Source organism: Rhinopithecus bieti, unplaced genomic scaffold, assembly GCF_001698545.2.
Source record: "Rhinopithecus bieti isolate Rb0 unplaced genomic scaffold, ASM169854v2 scaffold_2723, whole genome shotgun sequence".
Lineage (NCBI taxonomy): Eukaryota > Metazoa > Chordata > Mammalia > Primates > Cercopithecidae > Rhinopithecus > Rhinopithecus bieti.
Window position 1 is genome coordinate 3,248,523 of NW_016804119.1, and position 19,183 is coordinate 3,267,705.

A 19,183-nucleotide genomic window follows, 5' to 3' on the forward strand; every position below is an offset into this window, starting at 1 on the left:
GCTCACTGCAAGCTCCGCCTCCCGGGTTCACGCCATTCTCCTGCCTCAGCCTCCCGAGTAGCTGGGACTACAGGCGCCCGCCAGGTCGCCCGGCTAGTTTTTTGTATTTTTAGTAGAGACGGGGTTTCACCATGTTAGCCAGGATGGTCTTGATCTCCTGACCTCGTGATCCGCCCGTCTCGGCCTCCCATAGTGCTGGGATTACAGGCTTGAGCCACCGCGCCCGGCCTGTAGTAAATTTCAGTTTCCTAAATATAACTTGCTGGACTTTCTTTAAATCACCCTTTTTTTTTTTTTTTTTTTGGAACAAAAGCTATATTATAATAATTATTCTCCAGTCTACTTTAATGTCCATCATGTTATACTGAATTATTATTTTCAAATCTTACTTTATTATACATGTAGCCCATTTCTTGCACTTCAAGGACTTCTCAACTGATGTTTATAAAACCTACATATTTTTTCTCATCATGCTTAGGGGAATGAGGAATAAATTTTTTTTTTAAAAATTGTATTTTATCCAGAAGTGTTTTTCCTAAGTTTTCTTCCAGGATTGTTGTAGCCTGGGGTCTTACATTTAAATCTGTATTCATCTTGAATTAATGTTTGTGTATGATGAGAGACAGGGGTCCAGTTTCACTCTTCGATATATGGCTAGCCAGTTTTTCCAGCACCCTGTGTTGAACAGAATGTCTTACCTCAATTGTTTTTGTTGACTTCGTCAAAGATCAGTTGGTTGTAGGTATGCGGCTGTATTTCTGGGTTTCCTATTCCATTCCATTGGAGATCTGTGGCTGTATTTCTGGGTTCCCTATTCTGTTCCATTGGAGATCTTCTATTTTAATGGAAGCATGTATATCTAACAGTTTTCTATCTTAGCACTGTTTTCTCTGCATACATAAGTTTTGGTATGTTCTATTTTCATTTTCCTTTGTTTTGAGGTATTTTTATCATTTCCCTTGAGATTTCCAATTTGACATATTGACTGTTGAGGAGTATGTTGTTCCCACGTATTTGTTGATATTCTAATTTTTTTTCTGCTGTTGATCTCTAGTTTTACTTTATTATGATGGGATAAGTTACACTTTATGATTTCAGTCTTTAAAATGTGTTAAACAGGTCAGGAGTGAAGAGGGCCGGCCCCTCCACAACCTGTGGGTGTTTCTCGTCAGGTGGGATGAGAGACTGAGAAAAGAAATAAGAGACAGAGGCAAAGTCTCTGGGCCCAGGGGACCGCGCTCCGCATACAGAGGACCCGCGCCGGCCCTGGTCTCTGAGCTTCCTCAGTATTTATTGATCACTATCTCTACCATCTCGGAGAGGAGAATGTGGCAGGACTATAGGGTAATAGTGGGGAGAGGGTCAGCAGGAAAACATGTGAACAAAGGTCTCTGTGTCATAAATAAGTTTAAGGAAAGGTGCTGTGCCTTAATGTGCACGCACACAGACATCTCGGTGCAATAAAGAGCAGTATTGCCACCAGCATGTCTCACCTCCAGCCCTAAGGCGGTTTTCTCCTATCTCAGTAAATAGAACATACAATCGGGTATTGCACCGAGACATTCTATTCCCAGGGATGAGACATTCTATTCCCAGGGACGAGCAGGAGACAGATGCCTTCCTTTTGTCTCAACTGCAAAGAGGCCTTCCTCTTTTGCTAATCCTCCTCAGCACAGACCCTTTACAGGTGTCGGACTGGGTGACGGTCAGGTCTTTCCCTTCCCACGAGGCCATATCTCAGGCTATCACATGGGGAGAAACCTTGGACAATACCTGGCTTTCCTAGGCAGAGGTCCCTGCGGCCTTCTGCAGTGTATTGTGTCCCTGGGTACTTGGGATTAAAGAATGGCGATGACTTTTACCAAGCATACTGCCTTCAAGCACTTTTTTAACAAAGCACATCCTGCACAGCCCTAAATCCATTAAACCTTGAGTCAACACAGCAGGTGTGTCTGCAAGCACAGGGTTGGGGCTAGCATTACAGATTAACAGCATCTCAAGGCAGAAAAATTTCTCTTAGTACAGAACAAAATGGAGTCTCTTATGTCTATTTCTTTCTACATAGACACGGTAACAGTCTGATCTCACAGACTTTTCCCCACAAGGAGTTTGAGACCAGCCTCGCCAACATGGCGAAACTGCATCTCTACTAAAAATACAAAAATTACCTTGGTGTGGTGGCATGCACCTGTAGTCCCAGGTATTCAGGAGACTGAGTCAGGAGAATCACTTGAACCTGGGAGGCAGAGGTTGCAGTAAACCAAGATCACGCCACTGCCTTCCAGCTTGGGTAACAGAGCGAGACTCAGCCTCAAAAAAAAAAAGAAGTGTTAAAAAGTTTTATTTTTAAATATTTCTTTTGAAGAATGTTCCACGTGGAGTTCAGAAAAAATTCTTCTGTGCTGTTTTTGGGTGATGTGTTGTGCATATGTAGGTTAGGTCCAATTTGACGTATAGTTTAGGTTGCCTAGTTACTTACTTTTTTTCTATCTGATTGTCCTATTTATAAAAGTGGTCCGTTGAAGTCTTTTATTATTACTGTGGAACTTTTCTCCCTTTAGTTATGTTTCTCTTGCTTCATATATTAAGGATCTCTAATATTAGGTGCATATATATCTGTAATTGGTATATCTTCCTAGTGAATTAACCTTTTAATTATTATATAATGCCCTTCTTTGTCTCTTGTACCAGTTTTGACATAAAGTCTATTTTGACTGATATTGGTTTAGCCACCTCTGATGTCTTTCTGTTACCATTTATAAGGGGTATCTTTTTTCATCCTTTCAGTTGAGACTGTGTATGTCCTTCAAATAAAAATGAATCTTTTGTGGATAGCGTGTAGTTGGAGCCTGTTTTTAAAATTCATTCAGCCAGTCTGTATCTTCTGATTGTGGAGTTTAAGCCACTTACACTTAATGTAATTACTGATGGAGAAGGACTCACTGTTGCCATTTTGCAGAATGTTTCCTATATCTCTTAGATTTTTTTGTTCTTCATATCTGTTCTTGCCTTTGTGTTTGTTTAGTTGATTCTTTCGTCTTTTTTTTTTTTTTTTTTTTTTTTTTTTTTTTTTTTTTTTTTTTTTTTTTTTTTGAGACGGAGTCTCGCTCTGTCGCCCAGGCTGGAGTGCAGTGGCCGGATCTCAGCTCACTGCAGGCTCCACCTCCCGGGTTTATGCCATTCTCCTGCCTCAGCCTCCCGAGTAGGTGGGACTACAGGCGCCCGTCACCTCGCCCGGCTAGTTTTTTGTATTTTTTTAGTAGAGACGGGGTTTCACCGTGTTAACCAGGATGGTCTCGATCTCCTGACCTCGTGATCCGCCCGTCTCGGCCTCCCAAAGTGCTGGGATTACAGGCTTGAGCCACCGCACCCGGCCTCTTTCGTCTTGACATACTTTTATTTCCATTGTGTGTGTCTCCTATACATTCTTTGTGGTTATCATTGCAATTACAGAAAACGCTTTAGATTTATAACATCTTGTTTTAAACTGATAACAGTTTGACTTCAGTCACATACAAAAATGACTCTTTTACAGGTCTGCTCCCATGTTATGTTTTTGATATCCCAGATTACTTCCATAAATACTGTGTCTCCGTTAACATGTATTTAAACCTTGACAGCAGTTTCCTGCTTTCTTAGTTTTTTCAGACTAATATTTGCCTATTTTGCTAGGGTTTCTTCTGTACCCCAAGTCTCCTTAACATTGTTGTACTATCAATAAGATTTTATGTTGTCTTTTTGTGTGTGTACAAAATGAATTCATCCATCTCCTCTTCATGGCTGTTATCAAATTTTTTCTTCAGGATTATATTGTAGGAACATTTTTTTCGCATGTCTCCTGATATGTAGGGTTGTTGAGCATATGCCTGGAAATACAACTCATGGGACATTCAGTTTGATAAATTTCATAGCATATATTATAAAGACATAAGTCTGCTTTCTTCCCATATCCTCACACTGCCTCCTTTTTAACTGTGTTCCCTTGTCCTGTGCACATAGTATAATTCCTATGTTTAAGTATTGGTCAGTATAATGCTACTTCTAAATTAGTTTCTTTTTTCGTCGAAAGTCAGGATTTTAACTGTTGCTTGTGAAATTATATACCCACAGCTCTGCAAGCACAAACCCTGCTGCCCCATGCACATTACTCCTTGCCCTTTCCTCTTGCCTTTTCTCTTCCCTGGCCTTTCCTAAAATAGTACTTTGTTCCGGACAGACTACCTGGCTACTTACTAGCATATTAGTTTTACACTCCTATTATTGCATAACTCCTTCACCTCCCACACTACTCTCACTCTGTAAGGGATGACCCTACTCATTCACTTGATCACTTCTTTTTTTTTTTGAGATGGAGTCTTGCTCTGTCTCTCAGGCTGGAGGGCAGTGGTGTGATCTTGGCTCACCATAACCTCCGCCTCCCGGGTTCAAGCAGTTTCCTGCCTCAGCCTCCCAAGTGGCTGGGACCTGCCACCACACCCAGCTAATTTTTGTATTTTTAGTAGAGATGGGGTCTCACCACCTTGGCTGGGCTGGTCTTGAACTCCTGACCTTGTGATCCACCTGCCTTGGCATGATCACTTTCTGAGAACACTGCCTAAATCATTATATGCAGGGAATGATGACTCAGATACTGTTATTCATGGGGATGGCTGAATAATGCTTTTGGCAACACAGCATGGTTCTTGAAGTATTTCTTTCTACACTCTTAGTATTTGGGGTGACTTGTTATCTGCAGAACCTGCTTGGGCAGTTTTTGAATAACAAACAGTGTTTGATCCTGCAAAGGTAGGTGCATATTTTACTTTCTTTGTGAATTGGACGTAAATACATAAATCCCATGGGCGTACTTTGCTTGTGTGTTAAATAGTGATAATTCACCTCAAGACTTTTTAAACAAGTTAGTACGGTTAGCTAGTCTAGAATATTGTGTTTTTTAGTAAAGACTCACAGATTTCTTTGTTAAATAAAGCATATCAATATTGTTCCATGTTTATAATGAGATAGCATATTGGCTTCACCTTAGTCAGCCTGGCTACCTATAGTAGATATGGTAGATTGGGTGGTTGAAACAACAGAAATTCACTTTTCACAGATCTGGGTGATGAGAAGTCTAACATGTCAGAACCAGCCATTTTGGTTCTTGGCATGGGCCTTTTTACAGGTTTACCATGACTTTCTCTTTCTGTGTCCTTACATGGCAGAGGACCTAACTGCCTCCCAAAGACCACACCTCCAAATACTATCACATTGAGGACTGGGTCCTCAACATAGGAATTTTGGCAGACATAAGTCTTTATATCAAAGCAGCCTTCATTGTATCTGTAAGTTTTCATTTTGTAGTTTCTTCCAAACAATGTTTGTTGTCTTTTATCTTAGTTCATATGCTTTTCAAGTAGAATCTCTGTATGATATATATTTTGTGGCCAGTTAATTAGGTAATTAGGGGCAATGAATAGGACCAGGTGTGGTGACTCATGCCTGTATGTAATCCTGGCACTTTGGGAGGCTGCGGCAGGCAGATTGCTTGCCCTCAGGAGTTCGAGATCAGCCTGAGCAACATAGTAAAACTCTGTCTCTACCAAAACTACAAAAAAATCAGGTGGGCATGGTGGTGAACATCTTTGGTCTCAGCCATTTGAGAGGCTGAGGTGGGAGGATCGCTCGAGTCTTAGAAGTGGAGGTTGCAGTGAGGCAAGATTATGCCACTTCACTCCAGCCTGGGTGACAGAGTGAGACTCCATCTCAAGAAAAAAGCACAGTAGATAGGGAGTTGCTCTGTTGATTGTTACATAGTTGTAGGCATGAAGTCATAGTCAGTATTTCTGACTTCCTTCCCCACTTTTTATTCTATATTATGTTGTATATTTACCTTTCTCCCATCCAAGTACTAACCAGGTCTGACACTGTTTAGCTTCTGAGATCAGCTGTGTTCCAGGTGGTATGGCCAAAGACATATTTATCTTTCTTTTATCTTTAAAAGTCAGTGATCTCAACATATTTTCTAGTTATCATATGCTGTCTCTAGAATATATGTTCTTGCTTATTATAAAGGGAGAATTGTTTAGAATTCCATACTATAAATTTGTATATTTGCATATGATACAAATTTGTATATGTAATATACAAATTTATAGTATGGAATTCTAAATATATTGTATATTGTATATTGTATTTTACTTACGTGCTGGTTTTATCTGAGTTATTAATTTTATTTATTAATTTTTATGATTATTAATTAGTTGAACTTGTGAATATTTACTGTTACACTGTATCTTGCTGTAGTTTGACATTTGTATACAGCAAATATGAAGTGAGCATATGTAACTTTTATTCTCTTATGAGAGAGTCACGTTTTCTGCCAATTGGTGTGTAATTTGGTGTCATTGGTTGCAAAATACTTGTTTTAGTGCCAATATATGTTTGCACAACGTAAATCTTTTGGTCATAGGATGTTTGAAACTAGGCTTTCCTAAATAATTTGAATTACATGTAGTCACCCTTTCTTTACTATAGACTTCTATTCATTTTATATTTCTAAAAATAAAAGATCATGGTGGAGAACTTTCATACCTGTCTAGTGTAAACATTATGCTTAGTGTAGTATGTTTCCAATATAAAGTATTTATCAATAATAGTTATTTTTAAAAAACTCATGTTCATTATATTTTGCAGGTATCTCTCCTAAATGTGTGATCAAGGAATTACCACCAACAGAGAACAGTAATACAGGAGAAAGGTTCCAAACAGTGGCACTGGAAAGACATCAAAGCTATGATATTGAAAATTTATACTTCAGGGAAATACAGAAACATCTATATGACCTTGAATTTCAATGGAAAGATGGTGAAACAAATTATAAAGAAGTGCCAGTGCCCCATGAAAACAATCTTACTGGTAAAAGAGATCAACATAGTCAAGGGGATGTAGAAAACAATCATATTGAAAACCAGCTTACATCAAGCTTTCAGTCACATCTGACTGAACTGCAGAAAGTTCAAACTGAAGGGAGAATGTTTGAATGTAATCAAACGGAGACGACAGGTAATAACAGTTGCTTAGTTTCTCCACACATTAGGGAAAAACATTATGTATGTAATGAGTGTGGCAAAGCCTTTAAAGCATCTTCCAGCCTTATTAATCATCAGAGGATACATACTACAGAGAAACCTTACAAATGCAAAGAGTGTGGCAAAGCCTTTCATCGGGCCTCCCTACTAACTGTACATCAGGTAGTCCATACAAGAGGGAAATCATATCAATGTGATGTATGTGGCAAGATCTTCAGAAAAAATTCATATTTTGTAAGACATCAAAGGAGTCACACTGGACAGAAAGCCTACGTGTGTAATGAATGTGGTAAGTCCTTTAGTAAAAGTTCCCACCTTGCAGTTCATCAGAGGATTCATACCGGTGAAAAGCCTTACAAATGTAATCTGTGTGGGAAATCCTTTAGTCAGCGTGTCCATCTTAGACTTCATCAGACAGTTCATACTGGAGAGAGGCCCTTCAAATGTAATGAGTGTGGCAAAACCTTTAAACGGAGCTCAAATCTCACTGTACATCAGGTAATCCATGCAGGAAAGAAACCATATAAATGTGATGTATGTGGCAAGGCATTCCGACATAGATCAAATCTTGTATGTCACCGGAGAATCCACAGTGGAGAGAAACAATACAAATGCAACGAATGTGGCAAGGTCTTCAGTAAACGTTCAAGTCTTGCAGTGCATCGGCGAATTCACACTGTAGAGAAACCTTGCAAATGCAGTGAATGTGGCAAGGTCTTCAGTAAACGTTCGAGTCTTGCAGTGCATCAGAGAATTCATACTGGACAGAAAACTTACAAATGCAATAAATGTGGCAAGGTCTACAGTAAGCATTCACGTCTTGCAGTGCATTGGAGAATTCATACCGGAGAGAAAGCTTATAAATGCAATGAATGTGGCAAAGTTTTCAGCATACATTCACGACTTGCAGCGCATCAGAGAATTCATACTGGAGAGAAACCTTACAAATGCAATGAATGTGGCAAGGTCTTCAGTCAACACTCACGTCTTGCAGTGCATCGGAGAATTCATACCGGAGAGAAACCTTACAAATGCAAAGAATGTGGCAAGGTCTTCAGTGACCGTTCAGCTTTTGCAAGGCATCGGAGAATTCATACCGGAGAGAAGCCTTACAAATGCAAAGAATGTGGCAAGGTCTTCAGTCAATGTTCACGTCTTACAGTGCATCGGAGAATTCATAGTGGAGAGAAACCTTACAAATGCAATGAATGTGGCAAGGTCTACAGTCAATATTCACATCTTGTAGGGCATCGAAGAGTTCATACTGGAGAGAAACCTTACAAATGTAATGAATGTGGTAAAGCCTTTAATCAGGGCTCCACACTGAATAGACATCAGAGAATTCATACCGGAGAGAAACCTTACAAATGTAATCAGTGTGGGAATTCCTTTAGTCAGCGTGTCCATCTTAGACTTCATCAGACTGTTCATACTGGAGACAGACCTTACAAATGTAATGAGTGTGGCAAAACCTTTAAACGGAGCTCAAACCTCACTGCACATCAGATAATTCATGCAGGAAAGAAACCATATAAATGTGATGAATGTGGCAAGGTATTCAGGCACAGTTCACATCTTGTAAGTCACCAGAGAATCCACACTGGAGAGAAAAGATACAAATGTATTGAATGTGGCAAGGCCTTTGGGCGGTTGTTTTCCCTCAACAAACACCAAAGAATTCATTCTGGCAAAAAACCTTATAAATGTAATGAGTGTGGGAAATCTTTTATTTGTCGCTCAGGCCTCACTAAACATCGAATAAGACATACTGGAGAGAACCTTACAACTAAACTCAATGTGACAAGGCCTTAGACGTCCTAGTTTCTAGAATCACTGAATAATTCATACTTACTGTTATAGCTTGTATATTTTTCCCTTCTCTTGAAATCCCTGTGGAATTGTAATCTCCAGTATTGGAGGTGGGGCCCGTTGGGAGGTGATTGGATCATGGAAGTGGATTTCTCAAATTGAGAAAGATTTAGCATCATCCCCTTGGTGCTGTCCTGGCAATAGTGACTTCTCTTGAGGTCTGACTGTTTAAAAGTGCATAGCACTTCCCTGTTGCTTGCTCTCATTCCCACCGTGTGAAATACCTATACCCCCTTTGCCTTCCACCATGATTTTAACCTTTCTGAGCCTTCCCTAGAGGGTGATCAGATGCCAGCACCATGTTTGCTGTTAAGCCTTCAGAAATGTGAGCCAATTAAACTCTTTTCTTTATACATTAGCCAGCCTTAGGTATTTTTTTGTAGCAATGCAGTTATGACCTAACACATTTACACATGCAGTAAATATACCTAAGTTTTAAGCTAGTGTTCACTAACTAGGTGTAAGAATATGTATACATATTCCAGGATGTATGCATACTGGAGAAAAATCACAGAAGCATAATACGTGTGGCAAGAATTCTACTCAAAAGTCAAAACTTGTGAATCTAGGTAATTCAAAGGGATGTATGAAATGAAATGAGGGTGGCAAAACCTTTAGTAGAGTTCAATCAGTACTTGTCATAAGAGAGTTTATACTGAAAGGAAATCATATATGTGTCAGAGGCTCTCCCTAGGCATCAGAATATACATCTTTGAGAGGAACCACAGAAACGTAATGTGCATGCTAAGGCTTTTACCCCAACATCAAAATGGAAACAGAGTATTCATACTAGAGAGCAACCTTACAAATGGTTTTAAAAAATGAAATGTTCAAAGACCTGGAATCAACCCAAATGCCTATCAGTGATAGACTGAATAAAGAAAATGTGGTACATATATGCCATGGGATACTATGCAGCCATAGAAAGGAATGAGATCATGTCCATTGCAGGGACATGGCTGGAGCTGGAAGCCGTTATCCTCAGGAAACTAACACAGGAACAGAAAACCAAACACCACATGTTCTCACTTGTAAGTGGAAGTTGAACAATGAGAACACATCAACCCAGGGAGGGGAGCAACACATACTGGGGCCTACCGATGGGGGTGGGGAGGTCAGGGAAGTGGAGCATCAGGAAAAATCGCGAATGCATTTTTGCCTTAATACCTAGGTGATGGGTTGGTAGGTGCAGCAAACCACCATGGCACATATTTTCCTGTGTAACAAACTTGCAAACTGCACATGTACCCAGGAACTTAAAGTGAGACAAAACTAGTGTCCATGCCTTTGCAGTTTGATTGAACATATAGAGGAGAAAGATCTTGTAAGTATGCTGAACATGAAAGGAACTGTAAGCAGTAGTGTGTCTTCAGGCTTTACCAAATTATTCCTATTTGAGAGAAAACTTGGAAATGTAATCAATGTGGCACAAATTTCAACCAGTTCTTTCAACAGACTACACATCTTTGAGATCATGCTAGGGATAACCAAATCTGCTTCTCCAAGATTGGCCTGGATTATTACTGCAGAATAACTGTCAGACAATATTTGTTAAAACTCAGGACAGTATGTATTTTAAAGGAGCAAGTGCATGTGTGAAAATGGCTCATTCAGTTTACAAAATATTACATTAAATTTGAGGGTTTTTTTTTCCTTTTGTGACTTGCTCTGTTCCCCATGCTGTAGTGCAATGGCACCAATTCACCTCACTGCAACTTCCGCATCCTGCCTTCAAGCAGTTTGTGCCTCAGCCTCCCAAGTAACTGGGATTATAGTCGTGCCACCATGCCCGGATAATTTTTATATTTTTTTGTAGAGATGGGGTTTTACCATGCTTGCCAGGCTGATCTCAAACTCCTGGCCTCGAGTGATTTGCCGCCTTGGCCTCACACATTGCTGAGATTACAGGCATGAGCCACCACACCCGGCCAATCAGACGTTTCTTAAAACAGCGACTAGACTATGACCTTTATCCTAAGGTTTGAAGTCTATCATCTTCCTTACATATGCTTCATTGTGGTATCTGGGAATGAATCAACAAGATGAGAGGGCCTACTTCATTCAGTGTGGTTCCTTCATTTCCATGCTCCCTGAAGATTAAGGTCACTGAATTTTAAAATTCAGTATTGTGTGAGTTACACAGCATGGAGTAATTGGGAGAATAATGTAAGTTTATGATGTAAGTTGTGCTTGTGTTCAAGGTGTCCATTAACATGTAGAGTGCCACTCTGGGTTGTAGGAAATAATTGCACAACCAACTGAAACACCAGTGAGGACATCGATGGAATATTAAGGATATTCATGGGAGGTAGGTGATAGGTTACTAGAGATGGGTTATGTGGGAGAAATAATGCAGAGGAATGGTCATCGCCATTGAATGACAGCTGTTATAAATCAAAGATAAATTTAAAATTAGTCTTATTCTTGGAAGTGGAAGACAGCAGTTATCAGAGGGGAGAATTTAATCAAAAGAATCAGAATAGCATGTTCACAAGCCAGATTCACATTGAAGCATTTACTTTATATTTTACTGCTCTTATATTCAAAACGTATCAGAAGTCTCATGGTTCAATTAATAACACGTTACTCATTTTCATAACTCAGTGACGTTCCTTTCACCAACACAGATTTATCCCACCTTAGTAAATAACTTCCTAACAACTGCATTACACTCTGCTGGTTCAAATAATGTGCGACAGCTGTTTTCTATGGTGAACTCAAACAACATAGATTTTTGCCTGTACTGTAGTCCCCCTTTAACCCATAGGATGCCTTCCAAGTGTCCTCTAGTGGATAGCTAAAAGTGGATAGTACTGAACCCTGAATATAGTTTCAGTCAAGTTTTGAGGTGTGACAGCAAAGCTAGTGCTGATTATTTTTATTCACACTCATGTACAGAAGATTTATGGTAAATCTTAGCATCTTCATCTGTATTATTTTTTTTTTTTTTTTGGGACGGAGTCTCACTCTGTCACCCAGGCTGGAGTGCAGTGGCCAGATCTCAGCTCACTGCAAGCTCCGCCTCCTGGGTTCACGCCATTCTCCTGCCTCAGCCTCCCGAGTAGCTGGGACTACAGGCGCCGCCACCTCGCCTGGCTAGTTTTTTGTATTTTAGTAGAGACGGGGTTTCACCGTGTTAGCCAGGATGGTCTCGATCTCCTGACCTCGTGATCTGCCCGTCTCGGCCTCCCAAAGTGCTGGGATTACAGGCTTGAGCCACCGCGCCCGGCCATCTGTATTATTTTCTTATTAAGTCAATGACCTTTCACTTTTAAAGGAGGCACTTTACAGCTTTCTTGCTTTCTCTCTTTTTTGTTAGGGGGTTTTGCTATGTCACCCAGGCTGAATGCAGCCATTATTCACAGGTAAGATCTTAGCACACTGCAGCCTCAAAAAGTGGTCCTCCCACCTCAGCCTCCAGACTACCTGAGACTACAGGTACATGCTGTTGTGTCTAGCTTACAGCTTCTCTGAGATATCCAAGTTGCAAGCCTCACTACTTTTGTGCTTTGGGGCCTTTATTAAGTAAAATAGGAGATACTTGAACACAAACACCACAATACTCTAACAATGCTAACTGAGATGACTACTAAGTGACTAAGAGATGAGTAGGTTATTCTGTGTGGCTCCACTGTATAAAGGGATGATTTATGTCGTGGGCGGAACAATGTGAGATTTCATCACATGAGTGAGAGCAGTGCACAGTTTAAAATTTCTGAGTTACCTTTTTTGGGAATGTTCCATTTAATGTGTTTGGATCACAGTTGCCATGGGTAATTGAAATTGTGGAAAGTGAAACTGCAGATAACGTGGGATGACTGTACCAATGTGTTAGGGGGAGGGAGCCAGCTGGTTGTGAGATGTAAGTTTGTGATTCTAAGATAACAGCTTTGCAACAAACTGCAATTTGTCAGTTCACCAATATTGATAATAATGGTGCAAGCTTGGTGAGCTAAGAATATTCCTCAAAACCTTTGTTCCCACTGCCAATTCCTGGGGACAGTTATGGGTTCCTAATGACATCACCACAAAGACACTTTGGAGTGTTTGGTAAAGGCTGTTTCTTTTCAATGATGGCTGGAGGCAGACGGGATCAAATAAAAATAGAACATTGTGGGCTCCCAAGGCTGAGGTGGAGCTGGAGGACGCTGGCCAGACTGTGGAGCAGCAGTCTCCTTCGTGTGCACGTGCCTGAAGTGCACATGGGTGTTTGAGGAAGTGGGGATACAGCATTTAATGGAAAATGGATGCTTAAGAAGTAAAAAATGGGAGGCTTCCTAGATGATTTTCATTGGCCAGAATATGAATGTATTGACTGGGGTGAGAGAAGGAATGCTGTGGCGTCTGTTGTAACAGGTATATTGTTTTTTACAGGCTGGTGGATAATGACGCAGCTGTGGTGTATCGTAGGCCAGAACAGTTGAACCATGCCTTTCACACATGTGGTGTATTTCCCACATTGGCTTTCTTCATGATAAAAATGCTGTATCCAATGCTCAGGTGAGAGGTGATAGCTGTGAAAGAGGCTGTTGAGGGAGAACAGGTGCTTGAGTTTGGCTCTTCATTGGTTTCCTGTCGATGTTTGGGGTACTTACTGCTTCCATGGGGATTCTTTTTGGTGCATATGTTACCAAAACACTCTGATGTACAAATTTAGAAGAACTGAAGAGCTATGGACCTGAGATCACGTCTTCAATCACATTTTCCTTGTGTTATATTCTGTTTGTAGGTAAGTTTTTATCTCAGTACACATTGCCAAATGGAGTAGCTTGTACATTAAATGTTTTGTTTCTTTACATTTTTATTTTTATTTTTTTGTTTTGGTTTTTTGTTGTTGTTATTGAGATGGGGTTTTGCTCTTATTGCCCAGACTGGAGTGCAATGGCACAATCTTGGCCCACCACACCCTTTGCCTCCTGGGTTCAAGCGAGTCTCCTCCCTCAGCCTCCAAGTAGCTGGGATTACAAGCATGCGCCACCACACCCGGCTAATTTTGTATTTTTAGTAGAGACAGGGTTTCTCCGTGTTGGTCAGGCTGGCCTCAAACTCCCAGCCTCAGATGATCCGCTCGCCTCGGCCTCCCAAAGTGCTGGGATTACAAGCATGAGCTGCCACGCCTGGCCTATGTTGTGTGTTTTTAAAGTTTTATGAAATTTATGTTCTTCATTTTTCACTGCATAGACTGTTAATACATATATAATACAAGATTATATGGATTGGATAATGAGTATCTGTTTTTTATTCCTGAGGTTTAGAACTTGACCTGTTCCCTGAACCAGGGTTATATCATCATGTCATTTTAGAAGTAACCACTCTCTCTCTGGCCAGACGCATGGCTCACGCCTATAATCCCAACACTTTGGGAGGCCGAGGTGGGTGGATCACCTGAGGTCAAGTTTGAGACCAGCCTAGCCAATATGGCAAGACCATGTCCTTACTAAAAATACAAAAATTAGCCGGGCATGGTGGTGGGCGCCTGTAATCCCAGCTACTTGGGAGACTGAGGCAGGAGAATCATTTGAACCCTGCGGGCAGAGGTTGCAGTGAGCTGACATTGCACCACTGTACTCTAACCTGGGTGACAGAGTGAAACTCTGTCTCAAAAAAAAAAAAAAGTAACCGCTCTCTCTCAGTATCTCTAATTTCTGAAGATGTGCAAAAAATATAGCTTCATATAGCTGGAATGAGCACTGAGCCATGAAAGATATTTCAGCAAGTTGTAATTTATTTTGGCCTAAATATGAGGTTTTTTTGTAAAGGGAAAATGTTTGTTCTTATGTATTGAAGAAGTGTGCATTTTATAATGATTTTTTAAATGCCCAAAGGATGAGTTTGAAAACCTCTTTTAAAAAGAATTCCTCTAATATGACCTTATGTGAGAAGGTCATATTCTTTTACATGATCAAATAAACTCAGTTTTTTTATGGTTAGTGTGAAAAGACTGTGTAAGGCAGCTTAGCACCATGCTTCTCATAAAAGCAGCTTAAATTATCCACTGGGGTTATCGTTTGACAGCCTGCCATTATCTGGTGTTATACAATTCAATAGCAAGCAAGTTTGAGGCAATTTAAAAAGTGGAATAATTAAAGATAAGGCACTTCCTCCCAAAGGGAATTATCACCTAGTGAAAAATTAGGCATTTCATCTACTCAGTTACTGACTGCAAGTCTTTCTTCGCTGTAGCTCTCAAGCTTTGGGTGAATGTTCCTGCGAAATATATCTTCAACTTGAAAGTTCATACTCTAGTCAAAAACTCCTTTTACTGAGTTTGCAGTACTGTATTTGCACTGTGTATTTCTCTGGACCTTTATTGCTACTTTTGCTTTCCTTTGTTACACAGATTTTGTGTTGCACTTTTGTCTCCAGAGGGGTATTGTAGAGCCTTGGTTGTATGAATAATAGCAGTGGTAGTGTCCACAGCTCCAGTGCAAGCCCATTTGGCGTCACTCCTCTCCTCTTTCTGAGAGGATTTATTGTGTGCCTAGTATGAAGCAGTTGTGGAGTGCTGTGTCTCTGTCAGGATACCATCTTGTTTGATGACATATTTCTTTGTTGTCTTTCCTTGAAAATGTCAGTAAGCTCTGTTATGCTTCCAGCAAATTGTAAGACTATTTGTTTCCACCCTTATAACCTGTTGCAATACATATTATTTCTCATACATTTTAATATTGTTTGTTGCAGAAAACAAACCATAAAAATTCATTTGCTGTTCAGTTTTCAATTAAAAAAAAAGAAATAGAACATTGTTAATTTCTGAGACTTGATGGACGGTAATATGGAAAATCTTTTCTTTTGCCTATTTATCTGTGCATCTACACTGGTGAAATTTCTCCTCATGTTTTTAGTCTATTTTCTAATTCAATTTTTTTTCTATGATATACTTTACTTTGTAGAGCAATTTTTGGTTTCCAGAAAAATTTAGTGGAAGGTACAGAGATTTCCCATATAGCTCCTTTCCCCATATATGCATAGCCTTCCCCATTGTCAACATCCTCCACCAAAGTGGTAGATTATCACCCAACATCCCTAGTTTATACTTGGCTCACACTTGTACATTGTGGGGGTTTGGACAACTGTAAAATGGCACGTATTTACCATTATGGTAACATACAGAGTACTTTGACTACCCTAATAATCCTCTTTGCTCAATCTAAATTTGTGTATTTCTTTCACTTCTGTCACTTGTTGCTTCACGTTTTGCAGCTGTTTTTTAGTGCATACACACTGATGGTTCTGAAATCATCTTTGTAAGTTAACATTTTTATCATGTAATCTTCCTGTTTTCCGTGGTATTTTATTTTCTCTGAAGATTACTTCTTTTGTTCCAGTCAGTTTAGCAAGTTTGTTTTGCCAAAGTTAAGGATGCTTGCCTGTGACACAGCCTCAAGAGTTTCTGGCCATATATACCCAAGGTGGTCAGGGTGCAGCTTGGTTTTATACACTTTTAGGAGATACCAGTTAATATGTAAGATGCACATTGGTTTGGTTTGGAAAGTCAGAACAAGTCCAAGCAGGGAGGGTGCTTCCAGGTCATAGGTAGATAAAAGACAAAGGTTGCATTCTTTTGAGTTTCTGGTGACCATTTTCAAAGGAGGCAATCAGACACGCATTTATCTCAGTGAGCAGAGGGATGATTTGAATAGAATGGGAAGCATGTTTGCCCTAAGCAGTTCCCAGTTTCACTTTTCCCTTTGGCTTAGTGAGTTTTGGGTGCCAAGATTTATTTTCCTTTCACATTTCCCCTTTTCTCCTTTAAAAATCTTTGGAGAGGCTGGGTGTGGTGGCTTAACACCTGTAATCGCAGCACTTTGGGAGGCCAAGGTGGGCAGATCATGAGGTCAAGAGATGGAGACCATCCTGGCCAACATGGTGAAACCCCATCTCTACTAAAAATACAAAAATTAGCCAGGCGTGGTGGCACATGCCTGTAGTTCCAGCTACTCAGGAGGCTGAGGCAGCAGAATCTTCTGAACCCAGGAGGCAGAGGTTGCAGTGAGCCCAGATTGCACCATTGCACTCCAGCCTGGCGACAAAGCGAGACTCCATCTGAAAAAAAAGAAAAAAAATGAGGTTTCATCTGATCTTTCGTGGCTGGGACAGTTTATTTTTAGGCGGGCAAATACCAGGTTATTTGGAAAGCTCATTTTTAGCACGTTGTAAAGTGTCATATCCTATGAAGAGAAAATACCAGGAGGAACAGAGAAAAACAAAGAACAATTCTGGAAAATATATACAGGCCATATTACTCTGAAGTCCATACATCAGTAGGTAGGTATGAAAGTGGCTTATGTATGTGAATAGGTCGCTGTTATTTTCTTCTGAAGTTTAAATTCTCTAGCTTCAGTTCTCAGGGCTTTAAGAAAATACAGTTTAGTTTTCAGTGATTTCATATTAGAAAATATGGGGGGAAAAAAAGAAAGAAGAAAAAATTGAAAACATTATTTCAGAGACATGTAGGTAGAAAAAATTAGAATTCAGTCCAAACTGTAGAAAATCATAAAATTGAAAACATTGGGCAAGACTAGAATCTAACAACAGGTATACCATAGTTTTGAAACATAATTTTCTCCAGTTTCCCATTTTATTAAAGTCAAATAATGGAAGGACTGATTTACTTTATTATACTTGGCCAGATTATATGTATAAAGTGCAGTACGTATACTTATTTTCCTTACAGGCTTTAAAAATTGGCTTTGATGGAACTTTGTTCCATAGAAGGAATCTCAGGTAAGACTTTTAAAAAGCAGAGCCCAGGCATGGCTTTGTAGCACCAAATATCAATGAGTTGGGTAAATTCTTCTTCTCTTGAGGTCCCAGGATAACTTGGGGCTCCTGGGTCTGTCAGAACGTGGCATTCTTTACTTGCCACAGGTCAGGAAACTTGTATAGGGACTGTGTTCACAAGGTATGAAGCCAGTCTTCCCGAGAGGGTTTCATTGGCTGTGTAAGTCAAGTTAGATTAGCATGCCATTCCAGTCAAAGCCTTGGTAAAATGACCAGTTTCTCTGATGGTTCCCTGTTGCCAAAAAACAAAAAACCGAAACAAACTCATTGCACTTACGCAAATAGCTATATTGCCATAAGTTAAGAATACTCAGAAGGCCGGGCGCGGTGGCTCAAGCCTGTAATCCCAGCACTTTGGGAGGCCGAGACGGGCGGATCACGAGGTCAGGAGATCGAGACCATCCTGGCTAACACGGTGAAACCCCGTCTCTACTAAAATACAAAACTAGCCGGGCGAAGTGGCGGGCGCCTGTAGTCCCAGCTACTCGGGAGGCTGAGGCAGGAGAATGGCGTAAACTCGGGAGGCGGAGCTTGCAGTGAGCTGAGATCTGGCCACTGCACTCCAGTCCGGGCGACAGAGCGAGACTCCGCCTCAAAAAAAAAAAAAGAATACTCAGAAATAGTTTCCAAATTCTGGAGAAAGCAGGTAGAGAGGAACAAATATTTCCAAATTTTGTTCACAGCAGTATACCTTCCTCAATTGTTAAATGCTGTCAGCCAGGCACAGTGGCTCATGCCTATAATCCCAGCACTTTGGGAGACCAAAGTGGGTGGATTGCCTTAGGTCAGGAGTTTGAGATCAGCCTGGTCAACATGGTGAAACCCCGTCTCTACAAAAATACAAAAATTAGCTGGGCATGATGGTGGGTGCCTGTATTCCCAGCTACTCAGGAGGCTGAGGCAGGAGAATTGCTTGAAACTGGGAGGCAGGGGTTGCAGTGAACCCAGATCATGCCATTGCACTCCAGCCTGGGCGACTGTCTCAAAAAAAAAAAAAAAAAAGGCTGTCAATAGCTCAAAAGAAAAGTTTCCTGGACTCTGTAAAACAAAACAAAGGATCCAAAGAAAAAAATCAGAAAGATTACTTTCATCTCCTATTAGTTCAGTCCGTGCAGTTAGTGTGTGTTGTGTTTGATATTCATGAACATTTTATTTCTCCATGAAAGTTTTGAAAGTTCTTTCCTCTATTCCTCTATTCTAATGTCACAATTTCCAAAGTTATCAGAAACTTGCACTCCAGAGCACCTATCAAAGTCCTATAGCTGATTATAAACTAACTTTTGAAAAGGATCCAAACAAGACAACAATTGCCTACAGACAGCAAAATGTCTCAGGATAGCTGTTACTAAAACCACAATTGACTATAATGGAAATTTTGGTTACTTCTGTGACATACAACAATTTTACTTAACAATCAGTAGTAATAATAATAATTATTATTATTTTTTGAGTCGGCATTTTGC

At 40.3% G+C, this 19,183-nt stretch overlaps 1 protein-coding gene across 3 annotated transcripts in view; it reads left to right on the forward strand.

Moving 5' to 3' along the window:
- ZNF616 (zinc finger protein 616) overlaps nt 1–10,571 on the forward strand; it is a 57,511-nt gene extending 46,940 nt beyond the window's left edge. For 2 of the 3 annotated variants that reach the window (XM_017864765.1, XM_017864750.1), the window contains one exon: nt 6,673–9,763. In XM_017864765.1, coding sequence (XP_017720254.1) covers nt 6,673–8,879 — 2,207 coding nt within the window. In that variant the 3' untranslated portion in view covers nt 8,880–9,763. Of the gene's footprint in view, nt 1–6,672 lie in introns of all 3 variants that reach the window. The other variant, XM_017864757.1, reaches the window with a different exon arrangement.
- Nucleotides 10,572–19,183: the final 8,612 nt, after the last annotated feature.